At 47.9% G+C, this 21,478-nt stretch overlaps 1 protein-coding gene across 9 annotated transcripts in view; it reads right to left on the bottom strand.

Annotated features, from left to right (window-relative positions):
- Window positions 1-21,478, bottom strand: part of ZNF385A (zinc finger protein 385A) — a 182,469-nt gene that overhangs the window by 22,601 nt on the left and 138,390 nt on the right. For all 9 annotated transcript variants that reach the window (XM_088661283.1, XM_035099939.3, XM_035099949.3 and 6 more), the window contains 2 exons: window positions 17,546-17,656; window positions 14,172-14,337 (listed from right to left, as the gene is read on the bottom strand). In XM_088661283.1, the coding sequence (XP_088517409.1) occupies window positions 14,172-14,337; window positions 17,546-17,656 (277 nt within the window). The remainder of the gene's footprint in view (window positions 1-14,171; window positions 14,338-17,545; window positions 17,657-21,478) is intronic.

The raw sequence follows: 21,478 nt of genomic DNA, 5'->3' as shown, positions 1-21,478 counted from the left end.
ACACTGCACAGATTCTACATCAGGGGTCCCCAAACTAGGGCCCGGGGGCCAGATGCGGCCCAATTGGCCTGCCAATCCGGCCCGCGACGATCCCCGCCGCCCGCCGCCGCCCGCACTTACGGCGCGCAGCGCGGCAGCGCTCTTCCGGGTCGGGAAAAAAGCGCCGAAAATCCTTTGTGCGCATGCGTATGGGCCTCTCCCGACCCGGAAGAGGTCATTTCTGGTGCACTTCCGGGTCGGGGGAGGCCCATACGCATGCGCACAATGGATTTTCGGCGCTTTTTCCACCCTGGAAGCGCGCCGCCGTGCCAGTAAGCGCCCGTGTGCATGCGCACGAGCACGCACTCCCCCGCCCGCCAGCCCGCACAGGCGCGCGCTCGACCGTCCTCCGGTCCGCCGCGCGATCGGCGCGGTGGGAACCGGCCCAAACGCCGGTAAGTCTGGGGACCCCTGTTCTACATCCATTCAGATCTGCGAAGCCACCCAGTGTGGTGGTGTCCCTAGAACAGAGATGGGGAAACTGTGGCCCTCTGGGTTGTTGTCAGACTACGAGTCCCACCAGCCCCAGACAGTCAGCATTGCTAATGGTCAGGGATGATGGGACTTGTAGCCCCAACAACATCTGGTGCTCCACAAGTTCCACCAAACCCTGAACTAGAAGGATGAAGCTTGATGCAGAAGTGGGAAATTCCTGCTCAGCCTTTGGTCACGGCACAATTGCTGAAGCTTATTTCACAGTATTGCTACAAAGGCAATTGTTCCCTGGAGGCACAGAAACATAACAAATATATATATCCTGATAAGTGGTATCAGTCAGGCTCATTGTTAAGCCAATGTCTATCTTCAAAAGTGTAACTGAAGTTGCAATGCAATGCACACATTCCTGAGGAGTACATCCCATCGAACAAAATTGAAACTTATATGTCAGTAAACATGCAGTGAGAGATTTTACTTTCTTGGGCTCCTTGATCACTGCAGATGGTGACAGCAGTCACAAAATTAAAAGACGCCTGCTTCTTGGGAGAAAAGCAATGACAAACCTAGACAGCATCTTAAAAAGCAGAGACATCACCTTGCCTACAAAGGTCCGTATAGTTAAAGCTATGGTTTTCCCAGTAGTGATGTATGGAAGTGAGAGCTGGACCATAAAGAAGGCTGATCGCCGAAGAATTGATGCTTTTGAATTATGGTGCTGGAGGAGACTCTTGAGAGTCCCATGGACTGCAAGAAGATCAAACCTATCCATTCTTAAGGAAATCAGCCCTGAGTGCTCCCTGGAAGGACAGATCGTGAAGCTGAGGCTCCAATACTTTGGCCACCTCATGAGAAGAGAAGAATCCTTGGAGAAGACCCTGATGTTGGGAAAGATTGAGGGCACTAGGAGAAGGGGACGACAGAGGACGAGATGGTTGGACAGTGTTCTCGAAGCTACGAACATGAGTTTGACCAAACTGCGGGAGGCAGTGGAAGACAGGAGTGCCTGGCGTGCTATGGTCCATGGGGTCACGAAGAGTCGGACACGACTAAACGACTAAACAACAACAACAAACATGCATAGAACAACATTGGAAGGCTACAATCCTAAATGGGGATAAGCTCCACTGAACAGAATGAGGCTTACTTCTGAACACATTGGATTGTGTTGTGAAATTCTTGTGATTAGTTTTTTATTATTAAAAAAACAACCCAAAACTTTCACCCTTGACTCATGAGGCCATTAGCCAAGCCTTCTGAAACATAGAGCTTCTGTCTCTAAAATGGGCAGTATGGTTTGTCCGTATGACAATGTACTTGGGTAACACCTCTTCAGATCCCAATATTGAAAGTACAGCATGAGACCTCCAGTGAGGCAGAGCGCACACACACACCCAACCTGACCAAGAAACAGCTTCCATTCTCAAAGTGTTCCTACCATCAAAATGTTTCTCTAAATGCTCAGCCAGAGAGCATGAACATGCTCCTTGTTGAGCAGACAAGAAGAGGCCCATCAAGTCTTGCATCCTGTTGGCCACAGTAGGCAGCCAGATGTTTACGAGAAGCCCCCTAAACAGTCGAAGGCAACAGTCAAAAAATAACCAGGATCTGGCAGCTGTCATAGGCGACAGCTATTCATGGGCCTGGCACGTTTATGAATAGCCCGAGGAAAACTTTCTGACACCCTTCTAAAAGCCTGCACCCTGTGGCATCAAAGTCCATCAAAGTTCATTACTTATTGTGGGAAGAAGGGTTTCATTTTGTCTTTTCCAAAGGGCTGTCACATAGATAATGGAACAACCCCACTACAATTGCTTCAGATGGTAGAGCCAGGACCAATGGGTTCAAATTACGTAGAACATTTAGACTAATCCTTAGGAAGAGCGAGACCCCTTTTCTTTTTAAGCAGAGGCTAAATGGCCACCTAGCAGGGGTGCTGTTCCAGTGGATTTCTTGCAATGGCTGAGTGTGTGGACCAGATGGCTGTTGTGGTCCCTTCCATCTCCAATTTCCTACCAATCAATTCCACTAAAGGGCCCTGTGTTCTACCATTGTGGGAGAGAGCAAAACCTCTCTCCATCCACTTCCTAAACACCGTGCATATTTTAAAAACATATCTCAGGTGTGGTTCCGCCCCATCATCTCTCCCCGCCCCACTAAAAATCGCAAGGAAAGCTCTCCAATCCCCTGATCATTTGGATCCCGCCCCCTTTCAGCACTATGCCCTCCCTTCTGAGAAGGAGCAAGCAGACATTTGCACAGCATTCCAGATGCAGCCACACCATCAGTTTACATAAAGGCATTAGGAGAGCAGCTGTTTTATTTTCAATCCCTTTCCTAATAATCCCTTGCATGGGATTCACAGCGGCTGCACACTGGTCTCACTGAGCTACTTGGCATAAGCTCACAATCTCTTCCCAGTCACTGAATATGCAAAGTTAGGATTTTTATTTTTTTTAGTTTTGTCGCAATGTGCAACATTTCCCACTTGCACTTAGCTCCATTTGCCATTTTGCTTTCTGGGTCTTCATGGTGCACCTTTCCCTGCCCTTCCCTGAGCTCGAGTTCCAACAACCTCTTGGTTCCCCATCCCTGTGCTAAAGCAATAGCCTATATATACAGGTGAAACTCGGAAAATTAGAATATCGTCGAAAAGTGCATTTATTGATCTGAAGAAGTGTGCATGGACACGAAAGCTCATACCTATGACAAAGTTAGTTGGTCTCTAAGGTGCTACTGGAATGATTTTTTTATTTTGTTTTGCATTTATTTCAGTAATGCAACTTTATATATTTTTTATTTTTATTTTAATGTTTACAAATGCTTTCTTTTGGAAATTCCACAGTAATAAAACAAATAGTTACAATAATACAAAAATAAACATCGCTATTACTTTTCATTAATTACATTCCATTTATAATTGATCCACCTAACGACAAATAATTACAATTACAACAAATAAAGGCTTGACATATCTTGCTTTGCATGTCATGCATCTATCTCCTAGATTGGTTTCACCTTTTAAGTTGCATTCCTGAAATAAATGCACTTTTCGACGATATTCTAATTTTCCGAGTTTCACCTGAAGGGGGTGCACACCTGTATATGATGGCTAGGGCTGTTGCAGACATCCGAATAAAATTGTCCTGACAGCCCAATATAGGCAAGACTGTTAGCTTTGACACCCTTGTACACAGAAAAAGTAAACAGCCCACAGCAGATGTCCAATGTGCCTGGATTTTCCAATGTGACCTAAAGCATTCCTGACACCTTCCTTCCCCACACAGAATGACCTGGATCTGGGAACAGGCCTAGCAGCAGACTCTCCCTCTGCAAAATGTTTTCTTCGGCACTTGCCATGATGTCGCCCCTATGCTTCACTACCTCAGTACTGCCAGCTGAACACAACCAGTTTTACAAATAAGTACACAAGGGTTCCTAGCCTCCATGCCCCCGCCCTCCAAAATTACTAGCCTTCTAGTAGGTTGTGTTTCTATGCTAGTTCTATGCCATAGAAGGAAGCTCCATTTTCTGTGGCTCATGCTGAAACACAGGTTATTCATCCCTTAGCAGGCAAGTGTTGCCCCCCCCCAAAAAAAGCCTTCTACCAAGTGGATTGGTGAAGTTCTAGAGTTACCCAGCCCTCCACCTCTGCTAACACTCTGCATTTCTATACTGGGAATTTTTTTTTTAAAAAAAGGTTTTCCTTCCTCCATGGCTAGCACAGAAACCAAGTGACCTCTCCCACCTATGCTCCTGCTCACCTGCACAGAATTCCTGGTCACCTATGGTGACCAAGCAAAACTTGGGTCTCCAGTTGTTTTTGGACTACAACTCCCATCACCCCTGGCTAGCAGGACCAGTGGTCAGGGATTATGGGAACTGCAATCCAAAAACAGCTAGAGACCCAAGTTTGGGAAATACTGCCCTAAATGCTCTCAAGGCTTTGTGCTGGGGGCCTTCGTTTCACCCTGTCTTCCTTTCCGCCAGCTGGGTTTCAGCAGCAAAAAGAAGAGAATGAGCCCAGGCTTCTAGTCCTTTCAGCTGGGATTTGAACCTTCTTTGCTGTGGTTTAGAAGACTTAGGGAAGACATCGAGCATGTGACTCAACTCCCTCAAGACAAGAACCTTTTTAAGGCAAGCTAGCACTTTCCCGGGGCATTTGAAAAGGAAGGTGTTGCTCCCTTCGCCATGTAGCAACCCACCACAGCCTTGAGCCAGAAGGGACAAAGGGTCAGATCTAGAAATAAGGACATTTCTGCAGATTTCAGAGTTGGCGGCGAAACAGGTAGCTCCCAGCTCCAAATACAGGGCACCAATCCCCTCCTGACTCTCCTTCCTTGGTTTCATCTACCCAGCATGCTCTTCTGCCCTGCGGAAGCTGGAGACAAGAGGACTCATCCACGCTTCTGCTTGTCCCATACTTGCTGGGTGGGGAGGAGCCACTACGTTACCTTCCTGGCAGGGAAAGGAGGTTGGTGCAGGGCAAATACACCCTCGGGAGTGCCAGACTGACTCTGCCCATGTGTCTGCACCACGCCCGTCTCCGTGCCATCTCTCTCTCTCTCTCCCAGCAAGCAACGGCAATCCACCTGCTGGGAAACAAGTGTGGCAGCTCCGCTGTACCGGCAAGCCAAGCCTGCCACACACCTCGATTTGTGAGGGTGGGTGGGTGCCATGAGCTGTTCTGCAGAATGTCTCAGGCCGGCCTTGTCTATATGCTCCATCACCACAGGATCACAGTTGTTGCTCTCATTTGCCTCGAAGCAGACAGCTATTATTAGATCCAATTTTGAAGAATTGCAATCAGACTGAGTCGTGGATGGTTTCTCGGCTCAGGCAGAAGCCTGCTTGGCCCAGCTCAGTTGAAACCAAAGCAGCCCGGCCCAGATCCGTGTGTCAACAGAATAAACAGCGGCCCTGGCTCGGGAGCCAGGCATGTGCTCCGAATTATGCCGTCCCCCCAACAGCAATTATTTCATTAACACAGCTGCAGAAACAAGAGAAACAAAAAGGCTCCCTAGCTCAGCATGCAGCGTGGACAGCAAGAATGGGGCTAAGGCATTACAGTGGGCTCCTTTTCTGCAGAGAAGGGGGGTGGGCTTAAGTGCCACTGCCTAGTGACAGTCTCAAGTTCCTATAGATAAGGAACCTATGTCTCTATAGATGTTGACAGACTCCAACTCCCACCATGCCTGACCATTGGCCATGCTGGCTGGGGATGGAAGGAGCTGGAAGGCAGCAGGCACTCTGCTCCTCTGTTTAAAGGATCAACTTCTTCCATTAAAACACAGCTCTGGTTTCAACCTGGGAACTCCAGGGCCAAGAACGATGGATGCCACTGATCTAGGGAGCAGAGAGAGTGGGGATCTCTTTCTAAATGTCCAAATGGACAGAGGTCAAGCTAGCACAATCCGATGCCGGAGAAGACATGTGACAGCTGTGAAGAAGAGGAAATTCTGGCGTGTGCCCCTCTACCACCCTGTGGCACTGTGTTACTGGCCAAAACCCACTCTCATACAGAAGAGTACCCCCCCTCCCCTCCCCCTGGCTTAAGCCTGTCTGCAATTCCTGGCTTTTTATTTCAGATGTGTAGAGACAGGATGTTCTGGGGTTGAGCAAAGGTCCTTTCTTTCAAAACTAGTTCTGGTCCTGTATATTTAACAGCAACCTGACACAACTGAAGTCCTCCCTGGCCTGGAAATAAATGACGGAAGAAACTTCACCACCTCAATCTACATGGTTCAAACTGTTGTCAAAGGTGCAGGAACAGACCCTTAAAAGATAAGAAAAGCTGGCAGTCTTATCTCTCACTTGCATTAAGCCTAGACTCCCTATGCCATGCCTCTTTCCCCAAAAACCTTCACTTTATTTACTTCAAGGCTGTGATCGTGCCATAAAACAAAGGGTTTGGCTTGGTGCAGACGTGAGATTCCTGAAATTCCAAGCTTTCAATTGTTTTCATTTGCAAATTCCCAACTTTCAATTGTTTTCATTTGCATCTTACCCTGTCTGCCTTTCAGGATTTTAAAAAGGCGTGTGCGTGTGATACTGCACAGGCACCACACCCCACGAGACAGAACTTGTGAGCTTGCCAGCCCAGCATGTGGTTCCTATTCATACATAAGCATCGATGAACCCTAGCCTACCAGGCTTTGGTTGTCTGCTTTCTCCCGGAAAGGAAGAAATGTGGAAGAAATGAGCAGAATTGGGAAGGCGGACTTCCTGTCCCAACTGCATCCCTCTTCCCCCTCTCAAGAGTAATCTCACTTAATGCGCAAGCTGGTTCAGGGCTGGGACAGAAGCAGCGTTGGCAGGATGTAAGGAGCAATGAATGGGTGCTCTGCACCAAATGTGTGTGATGTCTGGTACCCATTTCAACCCGCAATCCCCCCCCCCCAGGATCCCAACTTCCCTTCTTTCTTTTTAAATGAGTTTGTAATCTTTGTGGCTGTGCAGATAAGCTTGCAAATACAAAGGGAGTTCAGTTGTCAGTATTCTGCCCAAGTCGTCGTTCCTCCTTGGACTTGACCGCGCAGAATTAAGCAGAACCCCAGTATGCACACTTACTCAGATGATACAATCTGGTGTTTTGGAGCAGAGAATCTGGGACCTTTTGGCTGAAGAGACTATTCAGCCCTGAGTACCGTGAATGCTTACAATCAACGATTTCCATACCCATTTTAGTACACAAAGTTACTCCACATATCTAATCTTTTTACATCTGCATAATAGTACTGGCGAAGCTGTTCAGTGCTGCTCCTCTGTGACAGATAGAAACCAAGATAACATGGAGCACCAAAGGTTGCCAGTTTTGTTCAGTGCCTCTAACTTTCGTCTGTAAAATTCAGTGTTACTTTTCAACTTTCTGCCAGTTCTGAGCTTGAGTTTAAACATCTGAGCAACAGGCCAAAGCTTCATTTCCTACAGAGTGAAGGTGTCAAGTCTTTCAGGGAAAAATGGCTGGAATCAATCAAAAATGGCAACAAAATCAATAAGTGTGTTGCCTCTGGGACCCTCCGTAGTCTCCCAAACAAAGAAGGGTTTGCCAATACCTAGCAGAGAGGTACCAAGTCTATGAATGTTATCTATACAGCAGCACCATCCACAAATAGTGTGGTTCACAGAGGAGGGGGCTCCTCCCTAAAGGGGCTTGCAATCCAGAAACAAAACAAGAGGAAGGAAATTGAAGCTGGGGTAAACAGTAGAAAATGCAAGTATTGCAATGATTTGTAAGAACAGAAGAAGAGCGCTGCAGGATCAGGCCAGTAGCCCATCTAGTCCAGCAGCCTTTTCTCACAGTTGCCCACCAGAGGGCTATGGGAAAAACATGAGCAGGACTAACAGCACTCTCCCAATTTGTGATTCCCTCCGAACACAGTCATTGTGGCTACCGGTAGCAGCAGCAATTGATAGACGTAGCCCCCCATCGATTTGCCTAATCCTCTTTTGAAGTCATCTAAGTTAGGTCACTGCCTCTTGTGTGTGTGTTGGGGGGGGGTAGTCCCATAGTTCAACCATGCACTGCATGAAAGAGGACTTCCTTTGCTCTGCCCCAACTCCTCCCTCATTCAGCTTCATGCATTTAGGCTTCGACGCAGGGCATAGGGAGTAAGGGGGGATGTGCTTGCTTTATAGAAAATTTGGCTTTTAATTTTGTTCATAGCCAGGCTCAGTCTAAAGCACACACCAGCCTGAGCCAGTTTGGGAGAATAAGACCTTCACGTGCTATGTGGACTTGCACAACTTGAGTGCAGCACCTGGGCTCCCCTGGGATGGAGCCTGAAGGAAAGGTCTTGAACAAGAGCCCCCGGTGAGAACATGGCTTTGGAATCCTGCCTGGGATTGTTATGACAACATCACCAGCCAGAAGACACACATGGTGAGCATGCAGGGAGCACTGAGTGCTCTGTGTTGTTGTAAGTTACACCCTTCTCTGGTGAGTCACCTAGATGCACTTCTCATAATCCCTACCCCTTTCTCTCAGCCCCAATCCTGAGCAAAAAGCAACAGGGTCTTGCTCAGGAGAGGGGAGGGAAGCCCAAATATATACCATAGTTCTGAGGTCATTGGTGGCAAGATACCAGCAGCTTTGAGTAATTATTCCTATAATTTCTATGTCTCAAGGCAACAGCATCTGTGTCAAGCATTTGCTAGACCTTGAGAATATGTCCGGCAATAGGCTGATGGAGCCCTACAGAGTTCAGAGACAACTTATAAGATGGGAAAACAACAGAGAAAACTCGAGCTCCAAGCCGGCGGCGGGCTGTGCTTTTGCTGGTTCCCGCTAAGTCGGGGCTCAGCAAAGCGTGTGCTGCTGCCTTTGCTGAACCCCGACAGAGCAGGACTGAGCGGGAACCAGCAAAGGCAGCAGCCCGCCGCCGGCTTGGAGCTCGAGCCGGCAAAGGCAGCAGCGCGCGCTTTGCCGAGCTCCAAGCCGGCGGCGGGCTGCTGCCTTCGCTGGTTCCCGCTCCGTTGGAGCTCGGCAAAGCGCGCGGGAGCCGACTTCCGGTTTCCTCGCGCTCGCATCGGACGCGCTCTGCGGGAGCTCTGAGAAAAGCTCCGTGCATGAAGCTGCTGCCTAAGGGGTCTAGGGGCAACGCGAGGCTAAGCGACCCCCTAAAAGCCCTGGGGTGAACCAGGGCGAAACAATAGCCTGCAGCGCGGCTGGAGGAGAAGCCCCTGAAGCCTAGATCTCCGACGCAAAGCGGAGGAGAGGAGGAGAAAGAGAGACTGACGTGAGTGAGTGATAGCGACGCCAAGAGGTAAAAGAACAGACTCACAAGGAAGGCAAACCCCAGCCCAGCGGGCTGCTGCCTTTGCTGGTTCATGCCGGGTCCAGCATGTCTTATTTTTGGGGGATGCCTTATATTTTTTAGGCTTCAGAAAATCGTGCCATGCCTTATTTTGTAGGGATGCCTTAAAATATGAGAAACACGGTATTTTAATCTTGGCATCAGAAACAAAGGAACCTGCTTTATATCAGAGCAAGCTATTTGTCCACCTAGCTCAGGCACCCCCAAACTTCGGCTCTCCAGATGTTTTGGACTACAATTCCCATCTTCCCCGACCACTGGTCCTGTTAGCTAGGGATCATGGGAGTTGTAGGCCAAAACATTTGGAGGGCCGCAGCTTGGGGATGCCTGACCTAGCTTCATAGACTTATAGAATTGCAGAGTTGGAAGAAACCCATGGGCAAAATGGATTTCCTACACCAGTTGTGGAGCCGCACCGTCACCACAAACAACTGAGATTAGGAAGCAGAACATATTTTCTCTTATTCTGACGCAGCAGCAGCTTCCCAGGGTGTTGGGCAGAGAGAGGTCTTTCCCATCACCTATGGCCTGATCCATTTTAGCTGGGGATGCCAAGGATACAGCCTGGGGCCTTCTACATGCAAACCTCAGCTAGGATCCCTCCCCATATAATCTAGGGGTGATCCCTGCAACTTCTGGCTGTGTGCTGTATATAGGCAAAAGCCACCTGCAGCAGAAGCGAAATAGAATTGCATACACACAATGTCAAAAATCAATATTTTTAAAAAGTTTCCCCCCCCATTTTTTGCTTTTAAAATATATTTTAAAATAATTTAAAAGCATTGAGATTTATTTTATTTTTTTGAAGCGTCCAGAGACAATAAATTATTTGAGGAATCTGCTTCCCAAGGTAGCTTTACTGAGCTCACCCGCAGGTGGCGTTCAGGAGCAGGGCCGTCTTAAGCATATCTGGTGCTGTAACGCGAAGATCCCTCTGGCGCCCCCCCCCCCGTTTCCCAGTGCGGCTGTCTGGCGGGCGCAGCGCAGCGCCCCCTGGCGAATTGCGCCACCCAGCCTTGCCTTAGGGCCGGCCCTGTTCAGGAGTTCGGCAAAACAACAACAACAATCTTGTTTACACATGCATTTCTGGCCCCCAGCTGATTCCAGTTGGTTGTTTCATACGGTGCTAATACGCTTGTTTTCCCCTAGTTTTTGTTTTGTGTGTTTTCATCATTTTTTGGTCTGAGGCATTGGGGAAGGTAGATGAGGGGAGGGAAGAATGTGGAGCAACATGAGGTAATGCATGCAAATCAAACCATATAGTGACTAAATTTCTAAAAGGGGCTTTAATCCTCTAATCTGCCAACCTATGCCATTTTGTCCAAAATATTCTGGCAGTGCCAGCTCTATCATTAGGTAAACAGAGGTAGCTGCTTCAGGCAACAGAATACCCAGGGCTGGGGAAGGGACAGCAACTTGCCCTGAGCCCCCTAAACTAGCCTGTTTCCATCAGGGGTCGTGGAGGGTGCTGTTACTTCAGACGGCAAAATTTGGGGGCTCATTGCATGGCAATCAGAGATGCTTTTTCTGTGCATGCTCAAAGGCATGGCTCAGCATATTCTAGGCCTAACTCCTGCCATTCAGAACTTATTATGGGCTAATCCTTGGCCTGTTTCTAGGCTAAAAGGCAGAATATGAGCATTCATACCACACATTTAAAGCACTCTTAAACCACTTTAGCAGGCCTGGCTCACCCCCAAGAATCCTGGGAACTGCAGTTTGTTAAGGGTGAGCTAGAATTTCCAGCCCTGAGTGCTCACTGGAAGGACAGATAGTGAAGCTGAGGCTCCAATACTTTGGCCACCTCATGAGAAGAGAAGAATCCTTGGAAAAGACCCTGATGTTGGGAAAGATGGAGGGCACTAGGAGAAGGGGACGACAGAGGACGAGATGGTTGGACAGTGTTCTCAAAGCTATGAACATGAGTTTGACCAAACTGCGGGAGGCAGTGGAAGACAGGAGTGCCTGGCGTGCTATAGTCCATGGGGTCACAAAGAGTCGGACACGACTAAATGACTAAACAACAACAACAGAATTCCCTGCACCCTAAACAAACTACAGTTCCCAGGATTCTCAATGACGGTTAATCATGCTTTAAATGTATGGTGTGGATGTGACCTAAAGTTTAAAATACATTTTCTTTAAAAGAAGCCAGCTTGGCAATTTTTACGTACTGTACTGCTTCCTTCTCTGCTCAAGATCAACAGAGTGCCAGCCTGCTGAACTGGAGTCCACTGATAGGAAGCTTTATTTTATTAAATGTGTACATTTATTTTCCACCTTTCTTCTATTGTAAAAATCAAAAGTTGCCTACAGGGAGCTTCCAGATGGTCTCCCATCCAGGCACCAATGAGGAGGCCCGTGCTTGCTTAGCATTAGCAAGGCGTTTGCCTCTTGTGTCCTCAGACCATGCCCTTATCTGACACTATTTCATTATATACCGTGTTTCTCATATTATAAGACACGTCTTATATTTATTTTTTCCTCAAAAAAACACACTATGGCTTATTTTCAAGGGATGTCTTATTTTTTTCCTCCTCCTCCTGCCATGGCCGGTATTGCTGCTGCGCCTATCACTATGTCTTATTTTCGGGGTATGGCTTATATTCCTTGAATGCTTAAGAATCCTGCTATGGCTTATTTTATGGGTATGTCTTAAAATATGAGAAACAGGGTAGACTGGGAAATAGAACCCAGAAACCGACAGTTCTTTCTCCTAGGGTGGGAGCCAATGTAGGAAGATACCGGGGGTAGGGGCCAACACTCCCCAGGGACAACAGAGGGCTCAGACAAAAGTGCATGCTGGGAAATAGAACCCAGAACCTAACAGTTCCTTCTCCAAGGGTGGGGGCCAAGGTATGGAGATACATGGGGGAGGGGCCAACACTCCCCAGGGACAACAGAGGGAAGGGTATCCTACCGAAACACAGGGATGAGCCGGGGTGCAGGGAGGAGGGGCAGGATACGTCATGGACCGGGACGGGGGGGCCACAGGAAAGAACCACAGCAACGCGTGGCTGGGTCAGCTAGTTTCATTATATAGACATCATTTCTTTGGGTTTGAATGGCGACATGGCTGGTTAAGTGGTTACAAACAGTAATTACCCTCACATGTAATGCAGATTGAACATCACCCTGAAAGGGTTGGTTATGTCTGGGGGTCTATCTACATTTATGGGCTTGTCAAATTCTAAATGAATGTTAATTTCGCTTGGTTGAGTCATGCATTGTGCTTGTTTGCAGGACGTGTTCCTTCGTCGCCTTTTAAAATCACCTTGCAAAATATAGACTCTGCACACTCCCAGATGCAGGCATGCATGTGTTTACAGATACCTAGCAGAGAGGTGCTGAGTCTATGAATTTTATTTATACAGCACGTACAATACAGATCCAGAAGAACATCTTCACAGATTCTTCTTACCTGTTAAGCTCCTGGCTTAAGGTACTGCAGGGCATTTGGTGTTTTCTCAAAGGATCAAAAGGGGGGAACCTTTGACACTCTTGATGTTGCTGGACTCCCAGCTCCCGTCATCCTTGTCCACTGGGCCAAGCTGCCTGGGGCTGGTGGGACTTGGAGTCCAACAACATATGGGGAGTCTATTGGTTCCCCATCCCTAGGATAAAGTGTAGTGATGCGACAGAGAAAGCTCTCATTTCAGCTCTGGGTTAGATCCTGCCATAAAAACAAAATCCTCTTCTTGTCTTTAGCCTTCCTGCTACTGGCAAGGTGGCTTCTGTTTTTTATCTGTGCTCCCTCCCAGTTTACCAGAGTCCCCAAGGCATCTACTAGCCCCCCGCTCTTTGTTCTTCCTCCTTCTTTAAAGCACACAAAAGTTCTCAGATTAGCTATTGTACTTGGCAGCAGCATAGCAGGGAGGAGGGCGTCAACCCATCTCATCTGAGGTTGTGTGTGGGGAGTGCCGTGAGGCTGGGGGGAATGGGTTTAGTAGTTACTTGGCACCCTTCTCTACAGCTGGGAGGCAGAGTTCCCCAGGCGAGTCACTTGGCTACAGCCCCAGCTCCATTTCCACCGGCCATCAGAGCCGTGATCAATGTTTAATTAGATGCGATTTAATTACCCGCTTGCTCCTCCGTCACCAGTGCTGACAAGTCAGCTCAAGTTCCCAGCACCAAGAGGACAGGCGAGATGTCAAAGGCGGGATGCAAGAGCCAGGCCTTCCCTCCCCCTCCCCCTTCCGAGCAAAGGTTTCACCCTTGACCCTATAATTGATGCAGAATATGGCTAATGTCAACCCTGTAATTGAGGCGGGATATAGGCAATGCCCAGGGCCCTGTATTTCTTCCTTAGCCAGCATTGTCAATATTCGCCACACCTGCCCCAGAGCTGGCTGCACTGTGGGAAGGAAAGGGCTACAAAATCCTGCAGGGCATGTGGGGAGAGCAACACACTCTCCTCTTGGGAATGAAGGGCAAGTTTTCCCCATAGAATCCTAGTTGGAAGAGACCCCCGAGGATCATTCAACACCCTGCAATGCCAGAAATATGCAGTTGGCCCATACGGGGATCGAACCTGCAACCTTGCGGTTATCAACACCATGCTCTAACCAACTGAGCTATTTGACCACTCATTTGTTAATGTGACTGGGCTGTATTTAGTGGTGAGGGAAATGCTCTCTGTGAATGATCTGGGCCACACCTCTTCAGTTTTACTTCCTGTGTTTCAGGGCAGAGTTCTTGTATGGAAACGGGTCCTAGACTTGGGGTGACAAGTTCTCGAGCTCAGCTCTCTGGTGCAAATTGAGCCACAGGGAGCTCACAAAGCCCACTCACCTTCTGGGAATACATAGCACTTCAAACACTGCACAAACACACACTCTAGGGCAAGGCTCTAGGGCAAGACCAGAACGGGAAACTCAGTACCTGTGCGGTCAGAGTCACTCTCCCCGGTGCTGGAGGACGGACTGCCCACAGGCCCCGGTTTGTCTCCCTCGCGGGCTCCCGATTCCTTCTGCCGTGTCCTGGCTGCCTCAATTCCCTTTACTCGCCGGGCATGGCGGTTCCCCTTGTAGTGTGCTTCGGCTTGGCTCTGTGGAAAGGAGAAAGCACGTAAGCAATCAAGCAAACAAACCACAGGCCTAGCCTCTTAGGAATACTGTTCAGCTAAAACTGAAGCCAGATCACGTCGTGCTGTAAATCTGGAGCCCAGGGGTAGCCAAGCTCGTGCCTTCAGATGTTGCACTATGTCTCTCCTCATCCTCAAGTGTAAGAACATTATCGGGCCAACCAGATGCTTGTGAGAAGCCCACAAGCAAGACCCAAGATCTCTTTCCTCTCCTGTGGTGTCAAACAAGTCACATGCAGAGGCATATTGCCTTGGACAGTGGAGGTAGCCATTGATAACCTTATTCCTCCATGAAGGTGTCTAATCCTCATTTGACGCCATCACTACTTTTTGTGGGAGCAAAATCCAGAGAGAAAGAAGTACTTTCTTTTGTCTGGCTTGAATTCTGTCCTAAACCTTCAGTTTCATTGGATGTCCCGGAGTTCTATGAAAGAGGGAGAAAAACCTTTCTCTATCCATTTGCTCCTCATCGTCCAAATTTTTATTTTAACCGTTGGCCACATGGGCTGATGGGAACTGCAAGCCAGCTACATCTGAAGGCTGCCATGTCGCCTACCACTGCCATAACCTTTCCTGAGCATGTTAAATGCTCACACCTGACTGATTCAGGGTGACTAAGAACACCAGGAAGCCATATGCATAAATATATGTGAATTCCACGTACCAGCCTCTTCTCTTTGGAATGGCCAGCCTTTGTTTACTTGGGTTGTCTGCTGATGTTAAGCCACATTGTTTCCTGTGCAATCCTCCCCTGAGCTTCGCACACCCAATTTGTGGGTGATTCTGTGGACACAAATGCTGCAGCACCAGCCCTGTCCCATGTAGACAAGCAAAGCACCTTTAAGGCTTTCCAGGTTTAATGAATGTTTGCAGGGCCTGTCCGTTTTTTTATTGCCTGCTTGTGATTGCAGCTGGGGGATTAGCAATAAATAGCCTCTTAATTGCTCCTTGAATAGCCTCTCTTAATTGCGCTCTCTCCCCCCCCCTTTTCTTGGGGGAAGGGGGAGTGCTGAAGACGCTTTAATTACCTATTTCCTCTCATTATTCTTTCTAATTTCTTTCTTTCCATTGTTTTTATAGCCAAGCAACACTTCTGCTATCCTAGACGGCGTATTTCTTGAGTAACTTTTTAAAAAGAGTGTGTAATAGTAGATTAACGTTCTTTTTGCTTTTCGTATTTCCATGAAAAACTGAGAAGAAATTTTTAAAAAGTCTTTCGCCACTCCCCCATGAAATATAAACAACGGAGAGCTTATCCACATCTCAATTTGCCCACCCCCCCAATCCACCCCAGGAAACCCAATCTTAAGCACTAAATCGGAACAAATGGCAATCGGGTTTTCTGCAGACTGCTGTTGGTTCTGATTTAGCACTAAAGACTGTGTTTTCTGGGGGAAAGCGGCTGGGGGGGGGGCAGGGCAAAGGCAATACCACTCGTGGCCATGCCCATAAAGTGTGGGACAAGCAGAAAACTGCTCATACCTGTGCTTTCTAGGAAGTGTGGATGAGCCCTGAGAGAGGCTATTTTGTCACTGATCTCCCAAACCTGATTGACCATGCCATGAGCTTTTTGTCTCATCCTGTGCAGCTGGGATGGAACAAGACAATTACAATAAGGTTACCAGATTTTTTTTTCAATGAATCCGGGGACACTTTTCAACTTCAGTAGGAATGATAGGATTTCGTCAGGGGACTGATTTGTAAATCCAAGGACTGTCCCCGGGAAACGGAGATGTCTGGTAACCTTACATTACAAGTAACAGAGTTACTGCAACTGTCTGTCTTCCTAGTCTTCATCCCCTTGTGCGTTTCCACACTGCCTGTCTCACATAATTGGCTATTGGCACAAGGGAAATGACATCACACTGCAGGTCGTATCTAGTTTCATCCTTACAGTGTGAACCTAAGCAGGTTTCTTCAGAAGCAGGCCTCACTGATGTCAATGGCCCTTGCTTCCAAGACCGCAGTCATCCTTGGATCTTGAAGTTACATGACCTGACCTTGAATTAAATGGTTTCTCAGGTCAAACTGGATAACTATTTGTATTTTCCTTTAGAAAGCACCTTGGCTGACCTGCTCACATCACCTGTGGAGGGGCCATGCACTACATGTAGAACTGCCTGGGCACATTCCCAGGCATCTCCAGTAATAGGCATGGAAAAGATCTTTGCTTGAGACCTTGAAGATTGACTGCCAGTTAGGACAGCAATGGATTAGATGGGCCAAATCGGAATGAAGCAACTCCTTATGTTCATACACGTCAACCTGTGGGTTCATGAAGTGATGTACTTTGTTGCCTTCTTCATTTCATACCTGCCAAGTTGCTGACAGAGAAATAAGGGACCGGGCCGGAAATAGCAGACCGGAAGAAGCGCTGCCGCCATTTTGGAACTGGGCGGAGCAGCATCAAAAGTTGCTTCTGAGCATGCTCCGCCCAGTTCAAAAATGGCCACAGCGCCAGAATAAACCAGGAAAAAACAAAAAAAATCCGTTTTTTTAGCTAGGAACAGCTGGAAAAACAGGGATTTCCCGGGGAAAACGGGAGACTTGGCAGCTATGCTTCATTTTACGGTTGAAAATCTTGCCTTGGGACAAGAGGCTGGGCAGTAACCAACTTGGCCTTTGCGTCTTACAATTCAGATATGGAGCATAAGGCTTACCATTTCATAGAGGCTAAAGCAATCAATAGGATGACTATGTTCCGCCTCCACTGTCACAGGCAGTACGCCTCTGAATATCAGTTGCTGGTAATATCAGGAGGGGAGAGGGTTGTTGCGCTCAGGTCCGCCTTGCAGGTTTCCCACAGGGACATCTGGTTGGCCATTGTGAGATCAGGATGCTGGCCTAAATTGACCTTTGGCCTGATCCAACAAGGTTCTTCTTATGACATCATCATCATCATCTCTGAAACCAGCCCTACAGAGACCCCCCACATTCCAGATTTCTCAAACCACATGCCATTTCCCTGAGCCTCGTTGAGTCCCTGGCTTGCGTGAGTGGGATGTGTCCTGAGCAATGTCTCTCAAGGGATCTTCAATGGAATTTGCACTTCTTCTGCCCCTCAACGGCTCACTGCCGCTCTCTGAGACCCACCACCACGGACCACACAGCATGAAAAAGCTATTAAGGAGAAGGGCTGGGACCTGGTGTCGCCAGATCCTCCAAGACTCACCTCAGAATTGAAGCGGATCTGGCAGACGTTGCAAGAGATGATTGGGCGCTTGGCCTTGGTTATGGGTACCCCAAAGGTGTGGTTGATCACTGCTTTCTGCACTGGGTCCATCTGCCAGAGGAAAACGAGGAGGAAGAAACGGTGGTCAGCGAATATAGCCTGCTATGCCTACAAGGCCAACTTCCTACCAACTAATCTAACTGAAGGTAAAACCACGTAACCCTGTCAAGCTATGGCAGCTACTTTTGAGGCTTCTGAGCCAGACACCCAATGATGGTGTCATGCGCTGTCTGTAAATCAACAAATTCCAGCAGGGTGGGAATAGCCCTACCTTGGGCTGGGAGAGGTGGCCAAGATTTCAGAATTAACACTGAAAGGTTACATTTGACTATGATTAGCTTTCCCTCCCCCATCACTGCTGCGGGCAGAGAATTTGGATTTTCTGCATTAGGCAATGAAATGTCTTGGGCTGCCACAGAGCTGAGAGAATTGAGCAAATTGCTCCCCACCCCCATTCGCACCATTTACACAGAGGTTCTATGTATGTGATAATCCCAGGAACTCTCAGGGGGAAACGGAACACTAAGCACTGGACAGTCTTCAAGAACAGAGAGATAAGGCAAGGGTAAGTAAGGAACCTCTGGCCTGGGGGGGGGGCATGCATTTGGCCCCAGGGCTCTATCCGGCCCTCGGGACTCTCCCCAGCCACTTCCCTCACTGGGCCTGAGTCAAACTTTCCTCGGGTGTTTTTGCCTGGCTAGGATCTATCCCTGCTTGCATGGATGGAGGCTACAGAGAGGTGTGTGCAGAACAAAGGAAAAATGGAAATTCGTTGCTTGCCCGCTTTTGCCTCTGGAGGCATGTGGCCCCCAGAAGGCTCCCCAAAACAGAATGAGGCCCTCAGGGTGAAAATAAGTTCCTCACATCTGGGATCAGTGCCGGATTTAGGGTGTTGTGGGCAGTTCCCCCAGAAAATGGCACTGAGCACAACAACAGCAATCTATATTTATATGAGTACCTACTCAAAGTTAGAAATATTGGGGGGGGGGGCAAATTTTGTCGTTGCTCAGGGCGCCATAATACAAAAATCCGCCCCTACTGGGACAGAAGCCCAGATAAATAATGGTTTGGCATAGTTGTGGAGGAGAGGACCAAGATCAGGGAGGAGGGAGAACCCCACCAGTTCGTGGAAATCTCACTAGGGACACCTATGACTTATTTCTATGATGACCTGGATTTACATATTATACCAGTCATCCATATGCTGTGGAAATCTCTATTATATTGCCCTTTTATTGAGAATCCCCAACTGGACAACACCCTCCCCCACTTGTATTTGATAATTTTCACTTCTTCCTCTTAATCACCGCCACCCTGTAACTTAAGACACCTCGATTTCTCTCATTTCCTATTGCTGATTATAGGACAAAAGCAACCCAGAGATCCAAATGAAAAGTGAAAACAAAGCATAATACATTTTGTTTTAAGTTTCATCTTCATGCAAATGGATGGGTGATGTTTGTGTGTACTACTGATCACACTAGGTGGTTAACTGCACTCTGTCACAGATACCGGTACTTTAAATAGCAATGTGTGTACTGCAGGGTTACCGGCACTTAAGCAGAACTGCACAAAATTTTAAGGGTTCCTGTGACTTTAAAAAGAGGGCTGCTGCTGGAGTCCATAGCCTGGGAAGTTCCTGAGTCAAATCTTGCCTTAGCTATGAACTTGCTAGGTGGCCGGAGGCAAATCGCCCTTCTCTGCTCAACTTGGGAGTGAGAGAATAATATTTATTGTATTTAGCACATTTTTATCCCGCCCTTTCCTCCAAAGAGTACAGGGTGATAAAGATGTGGCCAATCCCATGATATCCTCAAAACAATCTTGCACGGTAGATCAGCCAAGAGATAGTGATTTGCTGGGGGGGGGCAGTAATCAGAGATCTGATACCCGCCCCCCGCCCCCAAACTCCACCACACTGGCTTCCGTAACAGTTGCTTATCTTCGTGTAAGGATAGCATATGCAGTGCTTTCTTTTCTTGTAAAATAGGTGCTGGTACTCACCATGAAGTTGTTACAGTAAGCACCACACTTTTTAACAACTAAAAAGAAAAGTGATTTTAAAAAAGCACTGAACATATGCAATGTGCTCTGTACGCTCGTAAGTGTTCCATGAATGTTAAGCAGTCATGCTACCCTCCACTCCACTGCAAAGGAATTATGAAATATTTGCAACTTAACAAAATAAAACAATCACTTGATCAACATGATACACTCATTTGGGGTGGGGAGGGAGAGGTTCAGGGAAGGCAGGGGAGGGGGTTGTTAATTCTCAACAGAACCGCACCTGTCAACACCACAGAGATCAAGTTGCTTAGCCCCCCAGTGTCTGTCCCCCCCCCAAGCTTGTCCTAACCACAGAAAACCTATCTACTGCCCCCTGGACTGTGAAACTCCAACCGGACAAACCAACAGCAGCAAGCGCCCGTGATTCTGCACATAAGGAAAAATGTTCGGACAGTAAGAGCTGTTCAACAGTGGAATGGTCCCCCTTAGGAGGTCGTGGACTCTCCTTCGTTGGAGGTTTTTAAGCAGAGGTTGGATGGCTAACTGTCATGGGTGCTTTAGCTGAGATTTCTGCATTGCAGGGGGTTGGACTAGATGACCTTGGGGTCCCTCCCAACTTTACGACTCTGTGATTCTAACTCCCTTTGGGACCTGGCAGCAACGTGACTGAATTTGAAACCGTGCTCGGTCCATTAGCCAGCAGGCCAAAGATTCTGGGAGTTCCCTGGGCTACTGCTCTGGCCCATCCATTTCTCACGCCTCTGTCTTGGGTCTCACTCCAGTCGTCTTTCGCTATCCCTGGCTGACACTTCTTGGACTGCATATATTGCACCCTTATCATCGCACGTTCCGTTGGAGGGCTCCATGCTGACACTCCCATACGGAACCACATGGGCTTGCAATGCTGCTGGAGACTTCGAGACCCAAGGGCTCCGCTCCTCCAAGTCTAACCTCCTGGAGAACCCAGCCATAGACAGCACCGGCAAAGGTTTGATTGGCTTGCTGGCTGCATCACAAAGAAGTATGACTAGGCTTTGAAATGCTGCAAAGGAGCCACTTCATTGGGCAGTCACGCCCCCAGAAGGATCTCAACAGTGCAGAACATAATTAATAATTTCTTGGCATAAAGCTGGAGCAGGGCCCAGCCTTGGTTGGCTGTTTGGCCCCGGTTTCTGTGATTACAATATAAATTGTCAACAGGCAGCTGCTGAAAAGGCAGGAGCCAACTCCAGCGCCAATTGCCTCATCACAGAGAGATTTAGTATTCAGGGGAAAGGCAGGAATCGAGGACACAGCGCCATATGGGGACCCTCAAGAAATGATAGCTGAGTCTAGTGTTTGCCCACAAGGTCCACAGTGGGGAAATGGCATCATCTCACTTGCGAATGTCCATCCAAATTGGCAGCCGGTCAGGGCATTTTCATACAGAAGGCTTATATTTCAGAGCTCTTTGCTTCAGCTGGGTTGCTAATGTAAATTTAAAACATCACATTAGGCAAAATCCTCATCTGCATTACAAATCCCCCTTTCCCACATCCTCTCCCATTTGAAGAGTGACCATTTAGGTTAGCAGAAGTGTCTCAGAGGCTATTTAAGCCCCATGTAGAAAAATGGCTGGTGGCTTACCCAAGGAGAATATATATACAGTACATAGCTCCTTCTGAGACCTACTATTTCATTCCTGTTCCCAGGAAGGTATTTTTTTTGGGGGGGGGCACAGGTTCGTAACAAAAAAGCTTTTCTTTTATTAAGGTATTACACACTTTTGCAGGATTGGTCTAGTTTATCTTGTTCACATGTTACACTGAACACATGTTCACTGTACACATGTACAATTGTTTGTGTGAAAGAGTATATGCTTGATTT

This window comes from Zootoca vivipara, chromosome 2 (genome assembly GCF_965207765.1).
Source record: "Zootoca vivipara chromosome 2, rZooViv2.hap1.1, whole genome shotgun sequence".
In the NCBI taxonomy this organism is placed as follows: Eukaryota; Metazoa; Chordata; class Lepidosauria; order Squamata; family Lacertidae; genus Zootoca; species Zootoca vivipara.
Note: the sequence above shows the minus strand (reverse complement) of the source record. Positions and strands in the feature narration are given on the sequence as shown.